Source organism: Thalia democratica, chromosome 6 (assembly GCF_965202585.1).
Source record: "Thalia democratica chromosome 6, ktThaDemo2.hap1.1, whole genome shotgun sequence".
In the NCBI taxonomy this organism is placed as follows: Eukaryota; Metazoa; Chordata; class Thaliacea; order Salpida; family Salpidae; genus Thalia; species Thalia democratica.
This window is the reverse complement of record NC_139170.1, coordinates 47,696,517-47,719,146: the sequence shown is the minus strand read 5'-3', so window position 1 is coordinate 47,719,146 and position 22,630 is coordinate 47,696,517. Positions and strand designations below refer to the sequence as shown.

The window sequence follows — 22,630 nt, the reverse complement described above, 5'->3', positions numbered from 1 at the left end:
GCCTTGGAGAAAGAACGTTCTGATGACTTATTACAAAAAATAAATACTGTTTTAAACATAACTTTTATAATTTATTTTAAGTAGTCTCTTTTCAAAAATGTACTGTTCAAAGTCTTGATCACAATTATTGCACAACATAAAAGTACAAAATGAACACACTAAAAAATATACTAAATTAAAAGTTGACTAAAGTGCTAATTACTTAACAAATCATTAGGTGAACCTAGCATTTGTTCTACCAAAAGCCTTATTTTCTACTCATTAACTGTTTGAGTAACTTTCTGTTTACGTTATTTTCTCAAATAACTCTCTAGAAACCGGAGCAGTAGCTTTGCCAACTAAAATTTTATAAAACAACAAATTAAAAACTATTGCTTTCCTTATTTTCAAACATTAAATTTTTTCTCATTTTAACTATAACACTAACATGAATGCTTTTGAATAAAAAAGTTTCTATTTGAAGACTTAGTTTGCACTATGCTACGTTATTACTTACTATGGATAATTTCAAGTCTACTGAAAGTCACTAGGTTTCACTGGACAAAATTGAAAACATTTCAATAAAGACTGAATTTTACTTTTTTACCTTGTGCTGGACCAACTTTTGATTATATATACTATTGTTTGTAAAAAATACATATATTTTAGGGAAAGTTATACTAAAGTTAAGGTAATGAGTTTAAAACCAAAATAAAAAAAAGAGTTTTAATATTGAATTGTTTTAAAGATATATTTGACAAGATTTTTTTTTTCAATTCAATATAATACCAATTTTTATCAAAAGCACTTATCAGTTTTTTTTTAACTAACTGGTGAAAAATACTTCTTTGCTAAAAATTTATTAGCTTTTTTTTACTTAATAGAAAAAAAAATATTTTCAAGTATTTCTTCATTGAAAGAATTTATTGAAAATTAATTTGTAATTTTATTTTCATCATTTGTTACATGCAAGGTTGCCACACACTCAGGTAACCAAATGAAGGCAAGCCATGTTTGTTACCTGATCCCCAGTCAACCCAGTGGCTGAATCAGTTGAGGTGCATTTGGTTTAAATAACAGCATTTCATGACCTAGCAAAAATAGTAATTTAATTTAGTTATTTTCACAGATGAAAATTTGTACTAAAGGTTTTGATATAACTCTTGGGGATCGGCTACCAACAACCTACAATGTTGCTATTGATATTTTTAACATTTGTTCTACGCCTGGATCAAAAAAGATGCAAAATTGTGTTCATGCATATTCAGAAGCCCTCATTTTAAAGTGGACTAAAGCATTTGGTGAAGGACATGTTCTAACAAAAAAACAAGTAAAACAAAACTTGTTAACAGTAGTAAATGATTACTATAAAAAAGTGTATGTTGAGCATTTCCGAAAGAAATCAAAAAACAAAGGTGTCCCTTTTGTCAAAAAGAGTTTGAGTCAGCTCAACAAAGAATGGAGACAATCTACTATAAAAAAAGGTAGACATAAGACTAGTACTGTATATATTGACAAGTTGTTTGACATAAGCAAAAATATGGATTCTCTTACTGGCAATGAAGCATGTTTTTATACTGATCAACTAACTTCCCGTTGTGGTGGTATAAGTGAAGATGTTGATATAAAGTATGCAGCTAAAAAGCAAACTGAGTTGGAAGTAGCTCTGAAGCCAGGCATGATTGAAGAGTCATGCATTTCGGAAGTTGATGTTGGACCTTCAGTTTCCAGTTCAAACTTATTGATAAAATAAAAGTTATATGCTAAACAATACTAACAATTATAATTTAGAGTTTATTACTTTACACATTGTTTAATGCGCTTAGGCAATTTCCAACAATATAAAGACTTAAAGCATTAACACTACAGCTGAAAATAAGGCTACACTAGTTTCACCAAAAACAACTATGCTGCTTCTTTTATTTACCTCATATTTAACTTAATATATAAATGTTTGAATAGAAAGAGTTTTATTATAATAATATTTAGAGATATTTATGGAGTATTCCTTTTGCACAAAAGGTCTTGGCAAAACTTATTTTGGAAACAATGTTAATATTAAATTAAGTTATTTCAGAGGCAATGTTAATATTAAATTTGTATTTATATATTTTATATATTTAATATTAATTTTTGAGAGAAAATACTTAATTTTTATTTCCAGAAACTAATACAGTTAAGTAAAGAACAAAGTTTTTAGCTGCTGAGCTGTTCAAATGTTACTCAGAGGCTGTATACTTGCTGCTTTGGTAGTTTCTTGCATCTGTCAAAATAACCCAGCAGAACTTAATGGGTCTGTTTGGCCAAAACCAAGGGCACAAAAAACTTTTTCACAGGTAAGTGTAATGTTGTTATTTAGCATCGAAAGCATAGAACATAACAATAAAAACTTTTTTTTTTGCGTTTTGTTGTCATTAAAGTTCTCATTGCCTTTAAAGTAAAAATTTAATTGTTACTTGCTAAATTCCTTACATTGTAAATTTAACCAAATAAATTTTAAAATTTCCATTATTACTTTATCAAAACTTTAGTTTATGATCAAGTTGTAATACTCTGTTGAAAGTTAAAAAAAATATTACTTTTAGGTGCAGACTGTTGCAATAGAATTTTTCTCATTTAAATTTGATCACATAGCACAGGAATCTGTAGAAGAATGTATTGTGGTAAAAGAAGCAATATTCAGATATGAGAAACTTATTAAAAAGTCAATTGAAGGTAGCATGAAATTAAAATTCAGGTAATCACTTATTTTTTAATAAAGCTTTTGTGTAGTAAATCTTACTCAAAACAATCATTACTACTAATAATGTAGTAATTATACAATGTATTATTTTTAGAAACTAATTAGACTCTTCTAAGTAAATTAAAACAACTTAGATTGATTCACCATAAAAATTAAACTTTTGAATAATTTATTGTGTTTGTAACTACTTTGATAATCTACTTGGAAATGTTGAATTAAGTAAAGGCATTTAAAAGAAAAATATACCATAATTGTTTGTATTAGTTATATACTGATAACCATAGATACTGTTGTTTCTATGTTTTTAATTTTAATATTAAAATAAAAAATATTTGGTCAGTGTTTAGTATGATACGTGTTATTTTGATTTTTTGTTTGAGTTCTGCAAATTGTTAAGAATTTTTTTCGAGAATTTTGATATTATGTTGATTTATAACAATTTTGATCAGACCAAAATCTTCAAAAGCTATCATCAATGTTAATGTTAAATTGGATGGAAAGTGCGAAGAAATTCCCGATGAAAACATGAATGAAGCTTGTAAGTTAACTGTTTTAAAGTTTTGTTAAAAGTGTAGTTTGTCTTAATATACAAAAATTAAAAAAATAAAAAACTTAGCTAAGTAGCACAGGGTTGTCAAAAAACTTAAAATTTGAGAATTTAAACAAAAAAAAATTAAATTTCAGAAATTTAATATATTACCTGGAATTTTGTAAACAATCATTGAAAAGCTGGTAAACCTAGAGTTTTAGAGAATTTTAATATGTATAATGATAAGATTTTGACTTGGTATGAAAAATCTATCATTAACAAAGTTTTATTGTATCATTTAAATTCTTGTTTATTAAAAACTACATTTTAAGTATCTCTACAGTGTTATTTTAAATGCTGTTATACTTTTTAAGACAATTTTTAAGTTTAAAATATAATATGTTATACTGAAATGAGCCAAAAATATTTGTCTTTGAAAAAACCTTAAAGATTTTTTTTTAATTTACGCAACCCTGTTAGTATAAACACGCTTAGTAGTGTTAAACCTTTTTCAAACTTTAACTATGGTGTAAACATAAAGTTATTATAAATTTTTTATAGTTTGTTTTTTTACTTTTAATATATTTCATAAATTAGTTTATATAAATCAATTTAAGTACCAACAGTATTTTTTTGTTATTATCTTGTAATATCTAAAGGTAAGCTTTTACCTGTTGACTGAAAATTATGCTTCGTATTTTTATTTGTTAACACGTATATAAACTTTCACAGATGTTATAGACATTCAAGGCGATGTTAGAGAAATATACTCAGAATCTGTTTGGGGTATAGTTAGAGGTAAGAATCTTTTTCTATCTTTTAATTAAGTTGAGTAATTTAATTTATGACTTTTAATATTTAGTTTTTTATACTACTTTTAGCTTTCAATTTAAGTTACTTTAAGATTATTTTAAAAATTATTTGAATTGAAAAAAAGAAGCTTTATTAGCTAATTTGTTCCATCAGAAATCTTGATTCCATAAGTTTTTAAATTTTTAATTGTCAATTTTTCAATCTAGTTTTTTATTTTTACTTAAATTAGCTTTAAAGTAACTAGTGTTAAATATAACAATTTTAGATTAGTATATGTCACAAGATTTAACAACATTTTTAAGATGTAATTTAGGTTTTTTCTCTAATCAGCTATATCATACCATTCATAAAGTTTGAATTTTAATTTATGTAAATAAAAAAAATGAAATCTATTTTTATGAATGGAAGTCGGATAAAATATAAACTTCACTAGTCATGTTTATTATGGTTAAAACTTAAATAAAAGTAAATATATATATTCCGCAAAAAAATAATAATAAATCAAACTTAGTACAAACTTAATTGTACAATTGGGTCAGCAAATTAAATTACAAACTATTGCTTTTAATGTTTTTATATTTAGTTGTTGTTGTAATTTTACATAGCAGTAAAAAAAAACTTTTAGATTTCAAGTAAATTATATAAAGCTTAAGGATTTTGTAACTTGCAAACAGTAAGTTAAAAGTTAAATTAAATAATTAACTTTGTTACTACATAATACATAGAAACTACATAATATAAGTATACATCAGTAATTACATCCCAAGTTAATAAAGATAATTAAAAAAACTATTTCTTGCACTGACTTTAAATGCTAGAAATTAAATAACCTTTTTAATATAATTTTTATGGTAAATTAAATTTTTATTGCTTTTTTTTTTTTAATTTTGAGGCATTATCATCACATTTCATATCATTAGCTATTATGGTAAAAATTTTCAATGTTTTTTATTATTGTTCATATTTTGAAATTACTTTTTTACAGCTTGATATTCAGAAATTACATAATAGAATATTAAGTTTTAAAAATCCATACAAGGAAAGCATAAGGAAAGACAAAAAATATTTTCACCATGTTAAAGTGTTTTTAACGGTCTTTTATTTATTTATTTATTAATCAATGAGTTATTTTATTGACTCTTTTATTGTAAGTTAGGCTAACTTATATTTTAAAGTGTTTTTGTTGGTGTCATTGTTAGTTCTTAAGCATCTTTAATTGAGTTTTTAAAAGCATATGTTTACTGTATATTAAATATATTTAAAACTAAAATCTGTTAAACACAATTGAAAACATGAAAGAAATAAAAAAGTAAAAAAACATTTTTGAATGTGACTATTGTTAAACTTAGCTGTTTATTATTATTTTAACAAAAAGTTAATATTTTTTTATATTATCAGTTTAGTTGTGTACTAAGTTTTTTATAATTAACAGTGAAATTTACTTTAAATAATTTTCAACGTTGAAACTTAAATAAGTTGTCAAAACAACTAATTTTTCACTTTACCCAGGAAATTTTATTTAAAAAAGCTAAGAGTTTTGTAAAACTAAGATTTTTTTAAAGTTTCTAATTATAAAGCTTTAAGCAAAGCAATTTAGAAGTTTATATTTTACAATATGGAACTTTAAATATTTCACTCTAAAGTTTTTACCATTACAGGCCTGGAGACGTTTTCCCAGTTGCTATGGAAATCAGATTCGGGGGAAGTTTTCGTGAACGAGACCCACATCGCTGATGGACCCAGATTCAAGTTCAGGGGTGTGATGATAGACACTTCCCGACATTTTCTACCCGTTGATATAATATTTGATGTTATTGTTAGTTGATAATTAATATATGTATTTACCTTTTCCTACATAACAAAATGATATACAAAACTTTGTTAGTTACTAACTTAAAGAGAGAAAGTTTAATAAAATTTACGATTAAGTAATTTAAAAAGAAAACGCTGTCTGCTATTATTAGAATTTTACTTCTTTAATACACGCATACTTTTACAACAGCTACAAAACGTGATAACTTTTATTTTCAAGACACGTATAGTTTGTAGTAAGTAGTAACAAATATGTGTGCTGTTGTTTTTTTTTGCTAATCGGAACACTTCAGATCCACATGTAGTTAGTTTTAAGTTTCAAGGCCAAAGCTAAAAAAGTTAAGTATCATGCGTTTGCTGATGGGAATAAAGTAAGAAATTTGGGTAATGAATTAAATTTAAAGGGTCGCATAAATCAGTGTATGAATTTCACCCTGTAATCTGACACTTACCTATTTTTATATATATTTGTATGTAAAGCAATTTAATCATAAATATAAATAATTTGTTATAAGTAGAGTAATTAAAAAAAAGAATTTTACTCTTACAACTTTAATAAAAACCAAATTATAGATAAATAAAAATATAAAAATGATCACTTAAGTCTTAGACCATAGTGTTATTGTATTAATTAGTTTTAATCATTTCTCTAAGTCTATAAAAAATGCCGTTGTTTAACTGGAAATAAAATAAAATTGTAAAACTAGCATTTAGTGTTTTATATTATGTTTAAGTCTTTAAAAACTTATTTTTAGTGTATAAATTTATTTAAGCTTTGTTTTAAAAAACTTAAGAAAAGTAAAATTGTAATTTAAAATGTTTCAGTTCATACATTATTAAAACAGAACGTTGAAAATTGTTTCTGTAATGCTTAAAATAGTAAATTTCACAATCTAATGTTTATTAACATTTTGTTTTTTAGTTCATAAAATAAACATCTCAAGTTTTTATTTTTCCATATGTTTCTTTAATTATTATTAAATAGAATACAACTACAACAGCAAAAAATAAAATTATATATGCATACTATACAAATTTCTAATATGTAATCAATTAAAAAACACAGTAAGTTACTATTTTCTTTGGCTACAATTGAATTAACATTTTGAATTTGAAAACTTGAATTTTTAAATTTCTTCATACAAACAAAAAAAGCCTGATGTTTAAACTATTAGAATGATGTTTTAGTTTAATACTGAGTTTGTTAGAAAACATCTGTCCAAAAGTTTAAGAGTTTACTTGCAGTATTTTAAGTTTAGATAGTTTATAATGTTTATAAACCAAACTCACAAACGGTCGCTTCAGTACTTTGTACTTAGCCCGCTCGTATGATCTAAATAGCGGTTTCACGCAAGTATGCCTGCCTGATGAGTCCTAATAAGGACGAAACCGTTCGTAGGTTGTCTTGGATGCTGTTGTTGGTCGTGTGGTGAAGTCCCTTATTTATTATTTGTTGTTTAAAAAAAGTGAAACAAAAAAATTACAATTCCACATAAATTTTTATATTATTTTGCATTTAGAATAGAATAGGTTTAGTACTTTATATTTGAGCTTAGTTGATCGCCGTGTTTATATTTTAGGGTGCAATTAAAGATATTATATTTAATTTTTGTATTTGATTATAGAATTTATACTATGTTTCATTATAGGACAGAATTGAATATAGTAATTTGAACGATTCATTTTATCATATAGTTATTAATTATAAACGTTCAAAATTCCATGCTAATCGTTCGTTAACAAAAATTCCAAAAAACCAAGTTAGCTAGAGTATAATAAAAGCAATTTGCGCAGTACTTTTCTTTATTGAACTGATATATTTTTCTGGGTGGAAAACGAATAACCACACTTTACCGGAGTTCTGTGAAAAATAATAAGTACTGCAAGAAAGCTATAATGATCAAGTAGGTGATTATGTGTATTTACTAAATGTATACAGCAATTACAATATATAGTATTATGTATACTGTTAGTAAATATACATATTGACCTACTTAATCTTTTATTCTTTCTTTGCCATGACTAAAGTACTGAAATTTAGATTGATACAAAAAATCTATCATGTAGCTAAAACAATTTTTTGTCATGAAAAAAAAGCTATCAAAAATTACATTTAAAATAGTTTCCATTATTTTTTCAAAGTTGTTATGCTATTTAAGACAGTTTTTTACCTTAAATTTATTTTATATTAAATAAAGACCAAAACACTTGTTCTTTAAAAAACCTTTTGCAACCCTGTTATTATTTTTTAAAGAACTCAGTTCAAGTGTGACTGCGGAATTTTTTTATTATATTATTTATTGTTTAAATACTATTGAGTATAATGGAGTGTGATAAGTTTAATGTTTTACATCTTAAAATAATTGATTATAAAATAAATAAATGTATATATTACAGAATGATATACAACAAATATATTATATTACAAATAAATAATATAATATATAGATTACAGAATTGAATAAAATACAACAAATTTAAAGTTTTACATATACAACTCACTCTAATATATATATATATATCAAAGAATAGAATTTAATGTATTACAAATTGAAATTATTAGTTATAGTTTTGTTAATTTACACAATGGGATGGAACACAACAAATTTAATGTTTTACGTTGCAGTATAACTCATAATAATATATATTCTACAGAATGGGATGGAGTACAACAAATTTAATGTGTTACACTGGCATATTGTAGACGACCCTTCATTTCCGTATGATAGCATCAAATTTCCTGACATGAAAAAAGTTTGTTCAGTTTTCACTGAATTTCTAGTTAAATCAAGTAAATTTAGGATAACCAGTCTATATTTTAACTAATCGCTCTACATGTTTTAGTTTTTTGCTGTGTTACTTTTTAACTTTTATATACTTTTTGAACTTATAGTTGTTTTAAAGTTATAGTTCAAAACTAGAGGTAATATTTTAAGGCGTTTAGTTCATGAGGTAAACAATCATTTGATTTCTAAAGCAAGTTTCATTAATAGTAATTAATAGGTCCTGTTCACAATAACAAGGTAAAATCTTAGCAAAAAAAGCGATAGAAAGTCACTTGAAGTTAAAAATTAAAACTTCTAACAAGTAACAAAACTAACATTTGATTTTCTCAAAACTGTAAACAATCAAAAAAGAATATATTTTAATTCAATTTATTTGTAATAACAACAGTTGTAATAAAAATTTAATTTAAATTTTACCATGCATACCATTATATTGTGTCAGTTTAATTTGTTACTAAACTTCGAACTGCAGGGCGCTTACGAGCCGGGCTCCCACATTTACACGGCAAAAGACATCTATGACGTCATAATGTACGCTGCGATGAGGGGAATCAGGGTAATTCCCGAGTTCGATACTCCGGGTCACACTCAATCCTGGGAGAAGGGAAGACCGGGGCTTCTCACTAAATGTTACACAGGTAGTTTTGAATTATATTTATATTTATTATTTTCTAAAAAGTTTTAACGCTTATAAATATTATTTTTTATTAGTTAAGCATAATATTTAAATGAAATTATGGTGATTTTCATATGACGGTTTAAAATTTGTTAAGGTGTTAACTTTTTTCACAAAAAAAAATGTAAATGCCATAATAACAACCCATAAGCTAACGTAATGTTAAAGACTTAAAATATTTAGAAGTCTAATGATAGTATAACATTTATCGTACATATTATAAATTAAGTTAATAAATTTATTATTTTTCACTTGCTATACATTCATACTAGTTTCTAAAACACTTTTGTTTATTAGCTTTAAAAATAACTATTTTTCTTTTTTACTCGAGCAACTTTTAATAAAAATTGTAGATATCTCTAACAACTTTTTGTTAATACATTTGACAAAAAAACTTAGGACATACAGTGTAAATCAGTGGTCTTTGACCTTTTTAGAAGCTAAAAGCACTAAAGTATAAGTTATGTGCACACTAGGCTAAACATTGTATTTATTTTTATTAAAATACACTAAAAATTTTCTGTTTTGTGTGTCTTGACTCTTGATACATAAATAAGGTGTTATAACTGTTAATTTATGTTAAAACTAGCCTTTTGTAGTAAAAAAGACAAAACAAACAACATTAAAAATACTTTTCCCCTTACAAATTTTTCTGTGCACAGTAGAATAGTTTTTATGCACACCAGTGTGCACAGTAGAATAGTTTTTATGCACACCAGTGTGCGCAGTAGAATAGTTTTTATGCACACCAGTGTGCACAGTAGAATAGTTTTTATGCACACCAGTGTGCACAGTAGAATAGTTTTTATGCACACCAGTGTGCACAGTAGAATAGTTTTTATGCACACCAGTGTGCGCAGGTGCACACCGTGAAGACCACTGGAGTAAATTACTCTTCTCAAGTCTCATGAATACCAGTTTTTACACCTTTTAAAATTCGCTGTAAGTTTTGAAAGTTAATTAGCAACATCCACATTGAGTCAAAAAATAAAACCTCGGGAATTTTTTTTAATTTTTATGTCTTATAATTTTTATGTCTGCAAAACTGACTGTATCTCAAAAGTTATTCAATTTTCATAACATTAAAACTTCTTTTTTGAAATATTTTTTTAGTGTAATTTTATAAATTCTAAACGATCTTTTTTCAAAACAAATCTGGCCTGTTAATTACACATTTAAAGTTTATTATATTTTATTGGACATTAAAGAAGGGATCAGCAGTAATAAAATAACTTTTCTTTATATTTAAACTTTAAATGTGTAATTAACAGGCCAGGTTTGTTTTGAAAAAAAAAATCGTTTTCAACTATAAAATTACACTAAAAAGATATTTCAAAAAAGAGATTTTAATGTTATGAAAATTGAATAACTTTTGTGACACAGTCAGTTTTGTAAAAATTTTTGTTAAAAATTTAAACACAGTTTTATTTTGATTTAAAATAAAAATTTTTATTTGTAGTAAACTTTTGTGTTAGTCCTTATACTTTTACTTTTGTATTTAGTTTGTGTGAATCAAAACAAGTAATAAAAATTGAAAAGTAAAACATTGCTCATTATAGCTTAATAATTTTAACAATAAAAACAACTATTTGTTTTATTTCAAACATAAAAAAAATTTCATTTGTTATATAAAAGCAATAGGAGTTATTATTTTATTGTTATTAAAAGTTAGCAGTTTTTTACATGCTTACTTTAAAAAATACCAGTAAGGTGCCACTAAGCAAATTAAAATTATTAAATAATTAGTTTTTATATTGCAACACAAAAATAAAAAGCAATCAAAATTTATAAACTTAATAGTTTCTTTCAAATGAAAACTGTTACAGTCCATACAAAATTTAATGACAAGTTGAAGCTTTTATTTAATATGCTTTAACAAAGGTTAACTTTTTTAAAAGATAGTTTAAGTTAATAAATGATAATCAATATTATTTAGTAAGGTTGGAAATAACATTCGCAACTAAAGTTTAATTATCAACCTCAAAATATATCTTAGAATGAGTCAAAATAGTTAGTATTTTTTCAAAAAGTTTAAATAGACCTTTCTAACAAGGATATATTTTTCATGTGTAAAATAATTTCGGTTATGCAGCTCAATTTTATGAATAACCATTAAAAATTAAATATACAATAATCAAAATAAATATCTAAAAGTTAAAATCTTTTAAAATGGTTTAAATACTGATCTAACTCAGACAGCAAGTGTGCTCTGAAATATTTCTAAAATAATTTAAAAAAATGACTTTGCTTCAAACTCTAATCAACTATAAGTAATTTCACTACTTCCGTAACAAAACTAATTGGCAAAATAAGCATAGAAAATAAATATTTTTGTTTGAGGTACATCAAAGTGAGAAACAAAGTTGTTTTAAAATTATTCAGGCAAGCTGAGTGGTAAGTATAAGTGTTGAAAATTCTGTTTTTAAGTTCATAAAACCAATTTTTATTCAGACGGAAAATCGAATGGAAAATATGGGCCGGTTGATCCAACGAACAGTTCAACGTACGAATTCATGCACGATTTGCTGGAAGACGTGTCGAGTGTTTTCACTGATAATTACATTCACCTCGGCGGCGATGAAGTTGACTTTTCATGCTGGTTTGTCAAAAAAAATTTGTAATATATATCAAGTTAAATTAACACTATTTTAATATAAATTTTATTAACAAGCCAAGCTTTACATGCTGGTTAGTAGAAATAAACTACTTATGGGATGAGTTCAGACTTAAAATATTTTTTTTTAATTTTTAACCAGTTACTTGAAAGTTATGAATAGAATTAAACTGATTAAACAATAGTGTTCTTTTGGCGAAAAATATATTATTTTTTAAATGGGTTACTAGTTTTTCAATTAAAAAAAAAACTGATACTTAAAAATAAGTTCTGAATAAGACTTAGTGAAGTTAAAAAGGTCTTTGTTTTTTTCTTGAATAAATTACATAATTTTTTTGTTATTTAGTTTAAGTTAATTTTTTTTTTTTTTGACTTTTTTAATTCTTGTAACCAGCGTGCTGTAGATATTAACTTTTTTCTATGGTTTGAACAAACAATAAGTTATCGATAACATTAGAAACAAGTTTTATTATTTGTTAACACCTTTTTACTACTGTCTTTATTAGTTGCTCACCTTGATATAAAGAAATACAAAACCAACTGTCTGCAAACAGGAATAAATATTGTTTTTTGTAAAATTTATAAATTAATTTTTTATAACTGTTTCGACTCAACATTTATATAAAGGCAGATATATTTATTTTTTGCATTCTTTTTTTTCACTATATGATGTAATGGTAATAATACATTATGAAAACCACTTTTAACCTAATATAGAATAGGAGAGTTTGTTATCAAAGTACAAGGCTGCTTAAAAGTATTAATCAAAACTATTACTATAAAAAACTTCTAGTAAGGTTATCTTGTTCAAAAAGAGTTCAGAAGCTTTAAAACTAATCCGAAATAGATACTAAGAGTATTTATGGTACATCAACATAAAGTTTTTTAAAACAATTTCATAAATTGGTTAAATTTAATCTAGATAAACTTAAAAAATAATACAGTTTGCAATAAAAACCTTATAGACAAGCCTTTTATTTGTCTGAAGTTTGTATTTACACAAGAAATAATAAAAATAATTATACTTTAAAATGTAAAATCATTGAAGAAATTCAGAAAATCTAGAATAAATTTTAAAACTATTTTGGCTAATCTTGCATCAACTAAAATCATAAATAATCCTGAGATTTCTTACAAATTTACATGCAACAATAATTTTTTATTAAAAGTTTTCCTAAGCTACTATGCAATGGTATTGTATTATAAAACTCTTTTCTGTTCTAGTTCAAGCAGTTAGTTTTAGGTCTATTTTAACTTAAAAATATTCTAGGTTTTCTTAACTCTATTTTCAATTTATTTTTATAAATTTTAGTTTGTAAAATTTGTCTTAATACTTTCTTAAACTTATTTGAATTTTTATCTATGCATTAGAATATCTTTTATATAATATAAATATAACTTAAAACAAAAAACATATGCTGTATAAAACTGCAATAACTTAATGATTTATCAACTTGAATTCAATAATATGTTTTTATAAAAATTATTTATTTTGTATAACACACAGAAATTGAAGCCTCCTTTTAAAGGCTATAGCTTTAAGTTATGAATATAAAAGTCAAAATGTTTTTTTTTATAAAACTTCGAATAATCAGGAGCTCTTAACAAAATGTTAAAAAAAAAAAAATATTTTAGTGGCTGAATTAAATAAATGTTTCAAATAATTTAATAAACTTGAGGCTATTTTTTGTGGCTACTATGCTTGATTGTAAAGTTAAATAAGTCAACTTTTTAGTTTTAAATATAATATTTTAGGTATATAAAAAAGGTATTTAACTTCCTATTGACTTCTACTTTTTTACATGTTATGATCTTTTCAAATTGTGCCATTTGATTATGTATTCATTATATTTGCAGGAGATCAAATCCCGAGATAACGGAGTTCATGAAGAGCCGCAACATAAGTGGGGATTACGCGAAGCTGGAGGAATACTACATACAGAAGCTGATTGATACAAGCAGCAAGCTCGGTCTCAAGTACATCGTTTGGCAGGAAGTGTTCGATAATGGTGTGAAGGTTACTGTTTGACTGATTTGATAAAAGCTGTTTTTATTTGTCTTTAAACAACTCTAGTACAGGAGTTGTTCAGATTAAAGAAGTACAGTAAACCTGTATGTAATAGAATTTCGTGCACATCAAAGAAATAACCTTATTTTTTCCGATAAAACTTCTTTTTTTTTGTTTTTTAAGGGTTTAACAATAACAAATTAAAAGGTCTCTGAAGTCAAATAAGGTAGAATATACACCAACTTAAAAGTATACATAATTTATCAAAGTTCCTTTCTAAGTAAATTTTATTGGAAACTCTACTAGATAACTCTAAACAGCTAGTTTAAGTTTTGGGTTTGTCAACCCATGCTATGAAGCGAGGTTTCTTAATGTGAGCGGTATCTTCATTGTTAGGGTGATTTTGGCTGTCAGGAGGCAATGATTAGTAAGGAGGAGAAAATAAATGAAATCTATCAACTAGAAAATAAGTGATTAATTTTAAAGGAACAATTATTTTTTAAACGTCCGCCAAAGGGAAGAATGTAAAAATACATTTGAAGCCATGCTTTAACTTGTTCTATGTGTGAGTGTGTAAACTCTTAATTAGACTCTTTAATTAAATTAATTTCTTGATCATTAATTAAAACGTCATAATAAAAAAAATCCCTCAGTTGAAAAACGACACGATAATAGACGTGTGGAAGTGGTATCCAATCAGCGGGCAGGAAGAGGTTGCCAAGGTAACCAAATCTGGGTACAAGGTGATCGTATCGCACCCCTGGTATCTCAACATCATATCCTACGGCCAGGACTGGAAGAAATACTACCAGTTCGAACCCACCAATTTCCAAGGTTTTTTATATAAATATAATATTATATAAATATATAATAAAAATATACGTTTTTTATAGTTATTTAAATTTTAATTTATTTATAAGTTTTACGTTAGTACAAGGGTCCGCAGCCTTTTATAAGTCGCGGGCAAGTTTTCTTACAAAAAGTGTACAAAAAAAAATATCTGCTGTTATTTTAAAATAACTGTATTGGTCATTATGAAATTACTGTTTCAAAACAAAAATGTGGTATTATAAGCAATAATAAAGCACTAGTAAATAATAATGAAAAAACAAAGACTCTAATTGTACTTTTTTACTACAAAAACATTTTTTTATGGTTTTAAGAATGTATGTTTACAGCTAAAGGTACCTCGTGGGCCCCAGATTTTGGTTCTAAGGGCCGCAGTTTGCCAACCTCTGTACATGTATATATTGTTTGGTATACTATTTGTAAAATTACAAGCAGTTTATTAAGAATTTAAATTAAAATCGTTTATCTTTTTACAAACTTAGTTTTTCTTTTTGGCTAAAATTTGTTACGTTAAATTGTACTAATATTTAAAGTTCAAACATGCACAGGGTTCGTGCGCGTCAGGCTAAGTCAGGCTAAATCAGGCTAAATCAGTTTTTTTGAAAAAAATTGAAAAACGTCAGGCTAAATCAGTTTTTGTGTTTAAAAATTTGAGAATCTCAGTTTTTGTCAGTTCAAATGCATGAAATTTTTTTAATTAAGATCAAATTGAGATGTGAATTTATTTCTAAATAAAGATTTAGTTATTAAAGACAAAATCAGTCAGTATTTGTAAAAATAAGTGCTAAAAACCTTTTGTTGAATATCTAAAATAATTTTAAGAATCTTCATTATTTTGTTTTTAGTAGATTATATACGTCATAACTATAAAAATTCATAAAAAAGTACAGTTTAAACATTACAGTTTAGTTCAACAACTTGACTGTTTGTTTGAATTTGTTTACATGAGCTTTGTTTTCAGAGCTTAGTTGGTTAAACTGTTTTAATTTCTAATATAAAGGCTTTATACCAAATACTTTATAGATTAATACTCTTAGCAGTTTGTTCACATATTTTATTTTCTGTTTGTTCAAAGTTATTAGAGATATTCACAAGACTAAAAATTACTTATGTAATATCATGATTATTTTAGTTAGTTATTTTAAAAATTAGATGCTTTAATGATAACATAAAGTTTTTGAGAGATGTGTTTAATTACATTTTGTTTTTCTTTTACAGACTTATTCACATTTCTGTTTTAATAAAAGCTTCTGGTCCAGTCATGTAACTTATAATTGACAAATTCAAGTACTAATTGACACGAACCTTGTATATAGGTGATAAGTTGTGGATGTAACTAAGCCCCAAAATTTAATAAAGGTATGAATTCATTGAAGCAGAAATTATAATGACCAGTTAAAAATATTCAAGTTGCTGGGTAAGGGATTGATAGATGTTGAAAAATAATTCATTTAAATTTTTATTTGTCTTTAAAAGTAGTTTTGTGAACACTTTTATTGCGTTAATTTGATAATTAAGACTTCCCGATACCCAAAATGCCTTCTGAAGGTGATTTTTTCTACTTTGAAAAAATGTCAGGCTAAATAGGTCTCTGTCAGGCTAAATGAAAAGGAATTTCGCGCACGAACCCTGCATGCATAAATGTTTTTTTTTGATAGTTTTAAAGCGTATAATTTTGCATATAATACTATTTGAATTATATAGTTGAAATAAACATGAAATTTTATCAAAACTATTAAAAGGTACAAATATTGTAGATAACTCTTTTTGTGACTTTTGTCCCCACCCTAATATGTGATAACAATTTTTTTTTGAAGTTATCATACAAAAACTTAAAAAATGAAGCTTACCTAATAATTTATACCTGCAATGACGATTAATTACATTACAAAGTACAAAACCACCGTGTATTTTCAGGCACAGATGAACAGAAGCAACTTATAATGGGTGGAGAAGCGTGTATATGGGGTGAATACGTTGATGCAACTAATATTCAGTCAAGATTATGGTAAGTTAGTTTTGTACATAAATAAGTTGATGCAACTAATATTCAGTCTAGATTATGGTAAATTAGTTTTGTACATAAATACGTTGATGCTACCAATATTCAATCTAGATTATGGTAAATTAGTTTTGTACATAAATACGTTGATGCAACTAATATTCAGTCAAGATTGTGGTAAATTAGTTTTGTACATAAATACGTTGATGCAACTAATATTCAGTCAAGATTATGGTAAGTCAAATCTGTATATAAATTTTTAGTTGCAACTAAAATATAATCTAGATTAAATTAATTTTGCAAATACGTTGATGCAACTAATATAAGATCTAGATTATGGTAAGTATATTTTGTATAGAAAAATGTTGATTCAACTAATTTACAATTAAATTTTTGTAACTTAATTTTCCACATAAATATGTAGATGCAACTAATGTACTAACTAAATTATTAATTAATCTTTATATAAATATGTTGATGTTACTAATATACAATCTATATTATGGTTAGTTAATTTTGTATATAAATATGTAGATGCAACTTATATACAATATCGATTCCGGTTATTTGTTTGAATAAATTTTTTATGTATATTCGGTAGATTGCACTAAAATAAGGTCCATGATGGTCAAATTCTGGCTACTCAATTTTTGACATATTAGATTCTCAGTTTTGGTTGATTCAGCTTTGCCAAAAAACTTGGAAACCTGGAATTCGACAATTTAAACTAAAAAATCTTTAATTTGAGAAATTTTGAAAATAAACTAATAAAATCTTAAATTTTGAACAAAAATCACTAAAAAACTTAGAATTTTAAACAAATTTTATATGTTAAGTAGACAAATTTTGATTTAACACAAAAAATCTACCATATACTTATAGATAAACATTTTTTGTCATCTTCAAAAGTTTTTTATTAAAAAACACATTTGAAGTAGCTTAACAGTATCTTTTCAATGTTTTTATGCTTTTTAGCACAATTTTTTACCTTAAACTTAACTCTAAATTAAAAATAGACTCAAAGATATGTACTTTGAAAATCTGGAGGAAACTTTGAAAACCTTAAGAAAATTTGCAAAAAATATTAGGCAACCCTAATGATTATCTACTTTAACAAACTTTTTTAGGTTCCTTCGCATCATAATAGTTTTTAGTAATTGGATCTTCTGGTACTATTTTTAACTTTAAATTATTTTTTAAATATGACTACAATAAATTTAAAACTTATTGCTATGTTTAATAACTACAAGTTATCTCTTTTGTTAATTTTTTCAAATTTTAATACAATCATAATCTTTTTAAATATTACCCTTTGGTATATTATTAATTTTTTGTTTTTTCAAATCAATTTATTCGATGTATCTCATAAAAAAATATTACAATTTGAGTTGTCAGGACTTAAACTGCCGTAATAACGAAACAGTATTAATATGTCGCTTTTGGAAATCCTGCTTTTCTCTAATAGCAGAGAGAATTTGATTATTCACTTTTTAATTACAAAACCATAGATTTCTAACAACGGCATTTAAATCTCTAAGCCAGATTACCCAAACTTTTTAACATAAAGCCCCCTTTCAGCAACTTAAAAATGAAATTGCCTTCCCTTGCTTCTTGAACCCCTCCGAAAATACTTCAAAATATGTTTCCCTCAAGTACGCTGGAGATTTTTTTTTATCATCAACTCCAGAACATCTAGTGTAAGTTTCAAATTTTTACCTTATGTCCCCCCTTTGGCTCCTTTACAGCTTACGGCCCCCTAAAGTTTCTAAAATGGTCTCCTTTGGGAAACCCTGCTACAAGCCGATAATGTAACTGAGCTGCTTTCAGTTGTTATAAGTGGTGTCTTCATTTGAGGTGTAAAGCTTTGTTGTATGCTTTTAATTCATTAGTGCATTTTTATTAAAAGGCCCCGAGCAAGTGCTGTAGCTGAGAGGTTGTGGAGTTCGGAAGAAGTGACGAATTTGCAAGATGCCTACGTAAGACTGAACACACACAGATGTAGATTAGTGAGGTAAAGTGATTGATTAATACGTATAGATGTATACTTTTGAGATAATGTGATTGATTAATATTAAGATTTAATACAAATAGATGTAGATTAGTGAAGTAAAATAACTAATTAATACATAACATTTAATAAACATAAATGTATAAATGTACTGTAAAATAATTAAACGTTGCTATACCTTTCTTATTTAAACTGACAATTTATTTTGTTTATAGAAGGGGAATACCCGCTGAACCCTTGTTCACTGGTCACTGCAAAAAAGAATGGCCACTTGCGTAGAGTAGAATATAATTAAAAAGGTGATTAAAAAAAAAATCTAGTACTTTTTAAAATCATTATTTTCACTTGTATTTTCAAACTTATTTGTTTCGCTGATTTTTTTTAATGCATTGTGTAATGCCTTTTCAGAAAAGCAATATTTTGTAGAATTAGTTATAAATATATATTTTATTTGATTTAATTAAGTTGTGTACATCACTTTTCAAGTATTTATTTTACAACATTATTGTCACATTTTTTCTACTTTAGCTTGTGTTCTTATTTCGTTGCAATTGTTTTTATTTTTGCCTTTCAAGCAGTTTTTTATTCTACACTTTTAACAGCTATTTAGGACTTATAACACAGATTTTTAGTAGATTTTTTGATGCTTTCTTAACTGTTTTTAGTATTTTAGATTTAAAAGTGTCTTGAAATTATTCATTAATATTATACTCACAATCATTTTCAATAAATATTGTCTGTGATAAATTTGTTTTTAAGTTTAACTAAGTGAGACACAATCGTTTAATTTGTTAATATTTTAAACACTACATAGCGCTAAAGACTCTTAAACATTTAACTTGAACTTATTTAAATTTATAAAAATTTATATAAATACAAAAAATTTTCGTTTTTTAATCTAAAATTAGATATAATTTATTTTTTATTAAATTCTAGTAGATCAACTTAACTTTACAATATTTGTTTTATAACCTCTCTAATACTTAGTTTTAAATCTTTATACATAATTAAAATTAAAAAAAAAACATAGTAAACATGTAGTAAGTGATGAATTTAGATAATATTTTTATTATAACTCTGGTAATTTGTATTTTACTTTTAATTCAGGTAAAAAATGTATAAAACAAACTTTAATCTCCATCCGACTAGTTAAAATATTAACTCAAGAAAATATTTGATATTAAAAAATTAAATTATTTGAAAAAGCATCAAACTTTATTACGTTGTTTTTTGTTACAACTTTGCAATAAAACATTAATAGTTTGAAAATTGTTTCCATGTTTCGTGAAAAAATAAATAGTTATATATGTTAAAACTAACTTTAAGTTAATATCGGTTTTTTAAATACACATAATTTTAAAAACCTAGAAATCAAGTTAACTAATATTTCAGACAGTTGTAAAATTTATAATTAATCTTAGAAAACTTTTTTTAACTATCTGGCAATATATTTATCATACCTTGAAGTTTAAAATTTTTGAACTTGTACCAAGATCTTTAAAAACTGTTAAGTTAAAAATAGAACTTTAATGTTATTTGAGATATACAGATTCAAAAACTGTTTTTATCTAAGTGTATTTCGATGTATCATTTAAACTTTTCAAAACCAATTTGTGTTTTGCTTTAAACGTTATCTGTTTATAGTTAAGTCTATTTGAAGAAATATATAATATTTAAAAATTAAATACTCTTCTTAAATACGGCTTATATTTTACTTTGGGCAACTGGTATATAAAACACAACTTTAAAAAAACCTAGAAAAAAGGTATCTTTAATTGCAGCTCATGTTGTTTTTTCTTAAAATAGTAAAAGTTGTATATAAAACACCATTTTTTTGTACAACAAAAGTTAAGATTCTAAAAAATACCAGGAAAGGAACAGAAACAATAATTTAAAACTCATAGGTCCAACTTAATTACTATTTTCAATTCGTTTTATTCAAAATAGTTTTGGTTTTTTTTGCTAAATTATTTAATAAAAAATGAAAACTTTTTGTTACTTTTAACAATTAAACGCTACAATGCGGGCAACAGCTGCCTACTACTACATGCATGTCTGCCACCTAAACGCTACGTCACACTGGCATTACGTCATAATGCAGCGCTGTTTCTCCCATCTGCAGCGAAAGTGAGTTGACACTAACCATGCTGATGAGGGAGTTGCCGGGGCTCACTCGCGATAAACAATAATGACCGCTAACTTGCAAGTTTGCTACATACGAGCAGGCTATTTTCAGTTCAGTTGCAGTTTTTGCTACTTTGACTGAAACCGTAGTTTTTTTTTATATGCCTAGTAAAAGTTTTGTTCGCTGTTTTTTTTTAATAACAGTTATCTAAAACATATGTTGGATGTATCTGTAGTTCTGGTACAGTTTTTGATTGGTATCTTTGAAAGCAATGAACTTTTTTTTTCTAAAAAACACTGCATTAGACAAGAACAAAAACATAAATTTTAAATTATTTATAAAAGAAGTTATTTAGTTTTGCTATATAGAAAGTTTTGTTTCACGTCAGTATTTGATTCATTTATTTACAGTAAGTTCTAATAATAAACTTATTATTTTTTGATACAAATAATATCTGTACAGAAATAGTTTGTTTTATCTAAAGATCTTATTAGATAAGACCTAATGCATTTTATAAACCTATTAGTTTAATTAAGCTTCATAAGTTAAGATGCAAAACTAATTAATGTTGGCAAGTTATGTAAAGTAAGAGAACCTTATTAAAGTAAGCTCAGCAGATTAGTTCTTATCACGGTTTCCTTCTTAGTTATGGTTATTAAGTTTATTCTAGTTTACTATATTTTTAATACAAGTTTAAGTTAGACTAAAAAATAAGTAAAATATTGTTTAAAATTTTGTACAACAAAAAATACTTTTTACATGTATGAAAACAAAATTTTATAAAAGTAAGTTATTAAAGCTGTGGTAACTTATTTTTTCAAGCTTCTTTTGTCTTGTTTTACATGGAGAACTTAAAACAATATGAATATATTTTTGAAATTTAGTTTTTTTTTAATTTTAAATTTCTAAAAATTTGATTAGCGTTTTTTTTACTGTAACATGTTTAATTTATTTTAAAGAAATCTACTTTTAAAACTTTAACTCATTCTTTGGTTAAATGTATACATTTTCATTTATGTTTAAAATTTAAATTAAAAAAAAACTTTCTTACTAAATAAGTACATCTTATTATTCTATAAGTCTTAAAAATAATTAAAAGGGGATATATATATTTTTAAGTAGTAAAAAAACTGCGTTCCAAACTTAAAACTTATTGATTTATTCTGTGTTTTTTAAATCTATTTAAAACTGATTCAAACGTTTAGTTTAAAAAACATAGTAAGACAAAATATTGAGTGATTAAATTCAATTTACTAACGATTAGTTAGTTATGAATTAAGCTTATTATTTAATATTCTACTTTGTCAAATGATACGTTTAACAGCCTAATAAGTTAAACCCAAAGTGTTAATAACAAAAAATTATTTTTTACGATTGAGAATAATTTTCTCAAGAAATTTTTCAGCATACATTTTTAGAATCAGGAAAGAAAATTACATTTCACAAAAAACTTTATAATGTTTTTTTTTACTCTTAGTTTCATAACTTCATTTTATAAATTTATAAAAAATAAATAACTTGTTTTGAAAAAATCAATATATTCTAAAGCTTATTTCTTCTTTACATTTTTCTTGTTAGATGATATATTTTTTATTCAAAAACAGTGTTCTTTGACTGATTTGTGTATTTGTCAAGCAGTATTTTGTTTATAGAATTAAGCCGTAAGCGGTAAAAGTAAAGTTCGTT

At 25.3% G+C, this 22,630-nt stretch overlaps 1 protein-coding gene across 1 annotated transcript; it reads left to right on the top strand.

Moving 5' to 3' along the window:
- Window positions 1-2,148: 2,148 nt before the first annotated feature.
- Window positions 2,149-19,324, top strand: LOC145837718 (beta-hexosaminidase subunit beta-like). Its single transcript, XM_082945142.1, has 13 exons — window positions 2,149-2,315; window positions 2,565-2,716; window positions 3,172-3,260; window positions 3,984-4,049; window positions 5,723-5,880; window positions 8,532-8,630; window positions 9,135-9,300; window positions 11,790-11,937; window positions 13,810-13,969; window positions 14,614-14,794; window positions 16,727-16,817; window positions 18,718-18,822; window positions 19,035-19,324. Exons 1-13 carry the CDS (start codon window positions 2,196-2,198, stop codon window positions 19,096-19,098), a joined length of 1,599 nt encoding a protein of 532 aa, XP_082801268.1. The 5' UTR covers window positions 2,149-2,195; the 3' UTR covers window positions 19,099-19,324.
- Window positions 19,325-22,630: the final 3,306 nt, after the last annotated feature.

Bases quoted from the DNA above. Each gene is read 5' to 3' on its own strand.
- LOC145837718 (XM_082945142.1), top strand. From the start codon at position 2,196: ATGTTACTCAGAGGCTGTATACTTGCTGCTTTGGTAGTTTCTTGCATC. The intron at 11,938-13,809 runs GTTTGTCAAAAA...TTATATTTGCAG, and splicing joins GAAGTTGACTTTTCATGCTG to GAGATCAAATCCCGAGATAA. The intron at 13,970-14,613 runs GTTACTGTTTGA...AAAATCCCTCAG, and splicing joins TGTTCGATAATGGTGTGAAG to TTGAAAAACGACACGATAAT.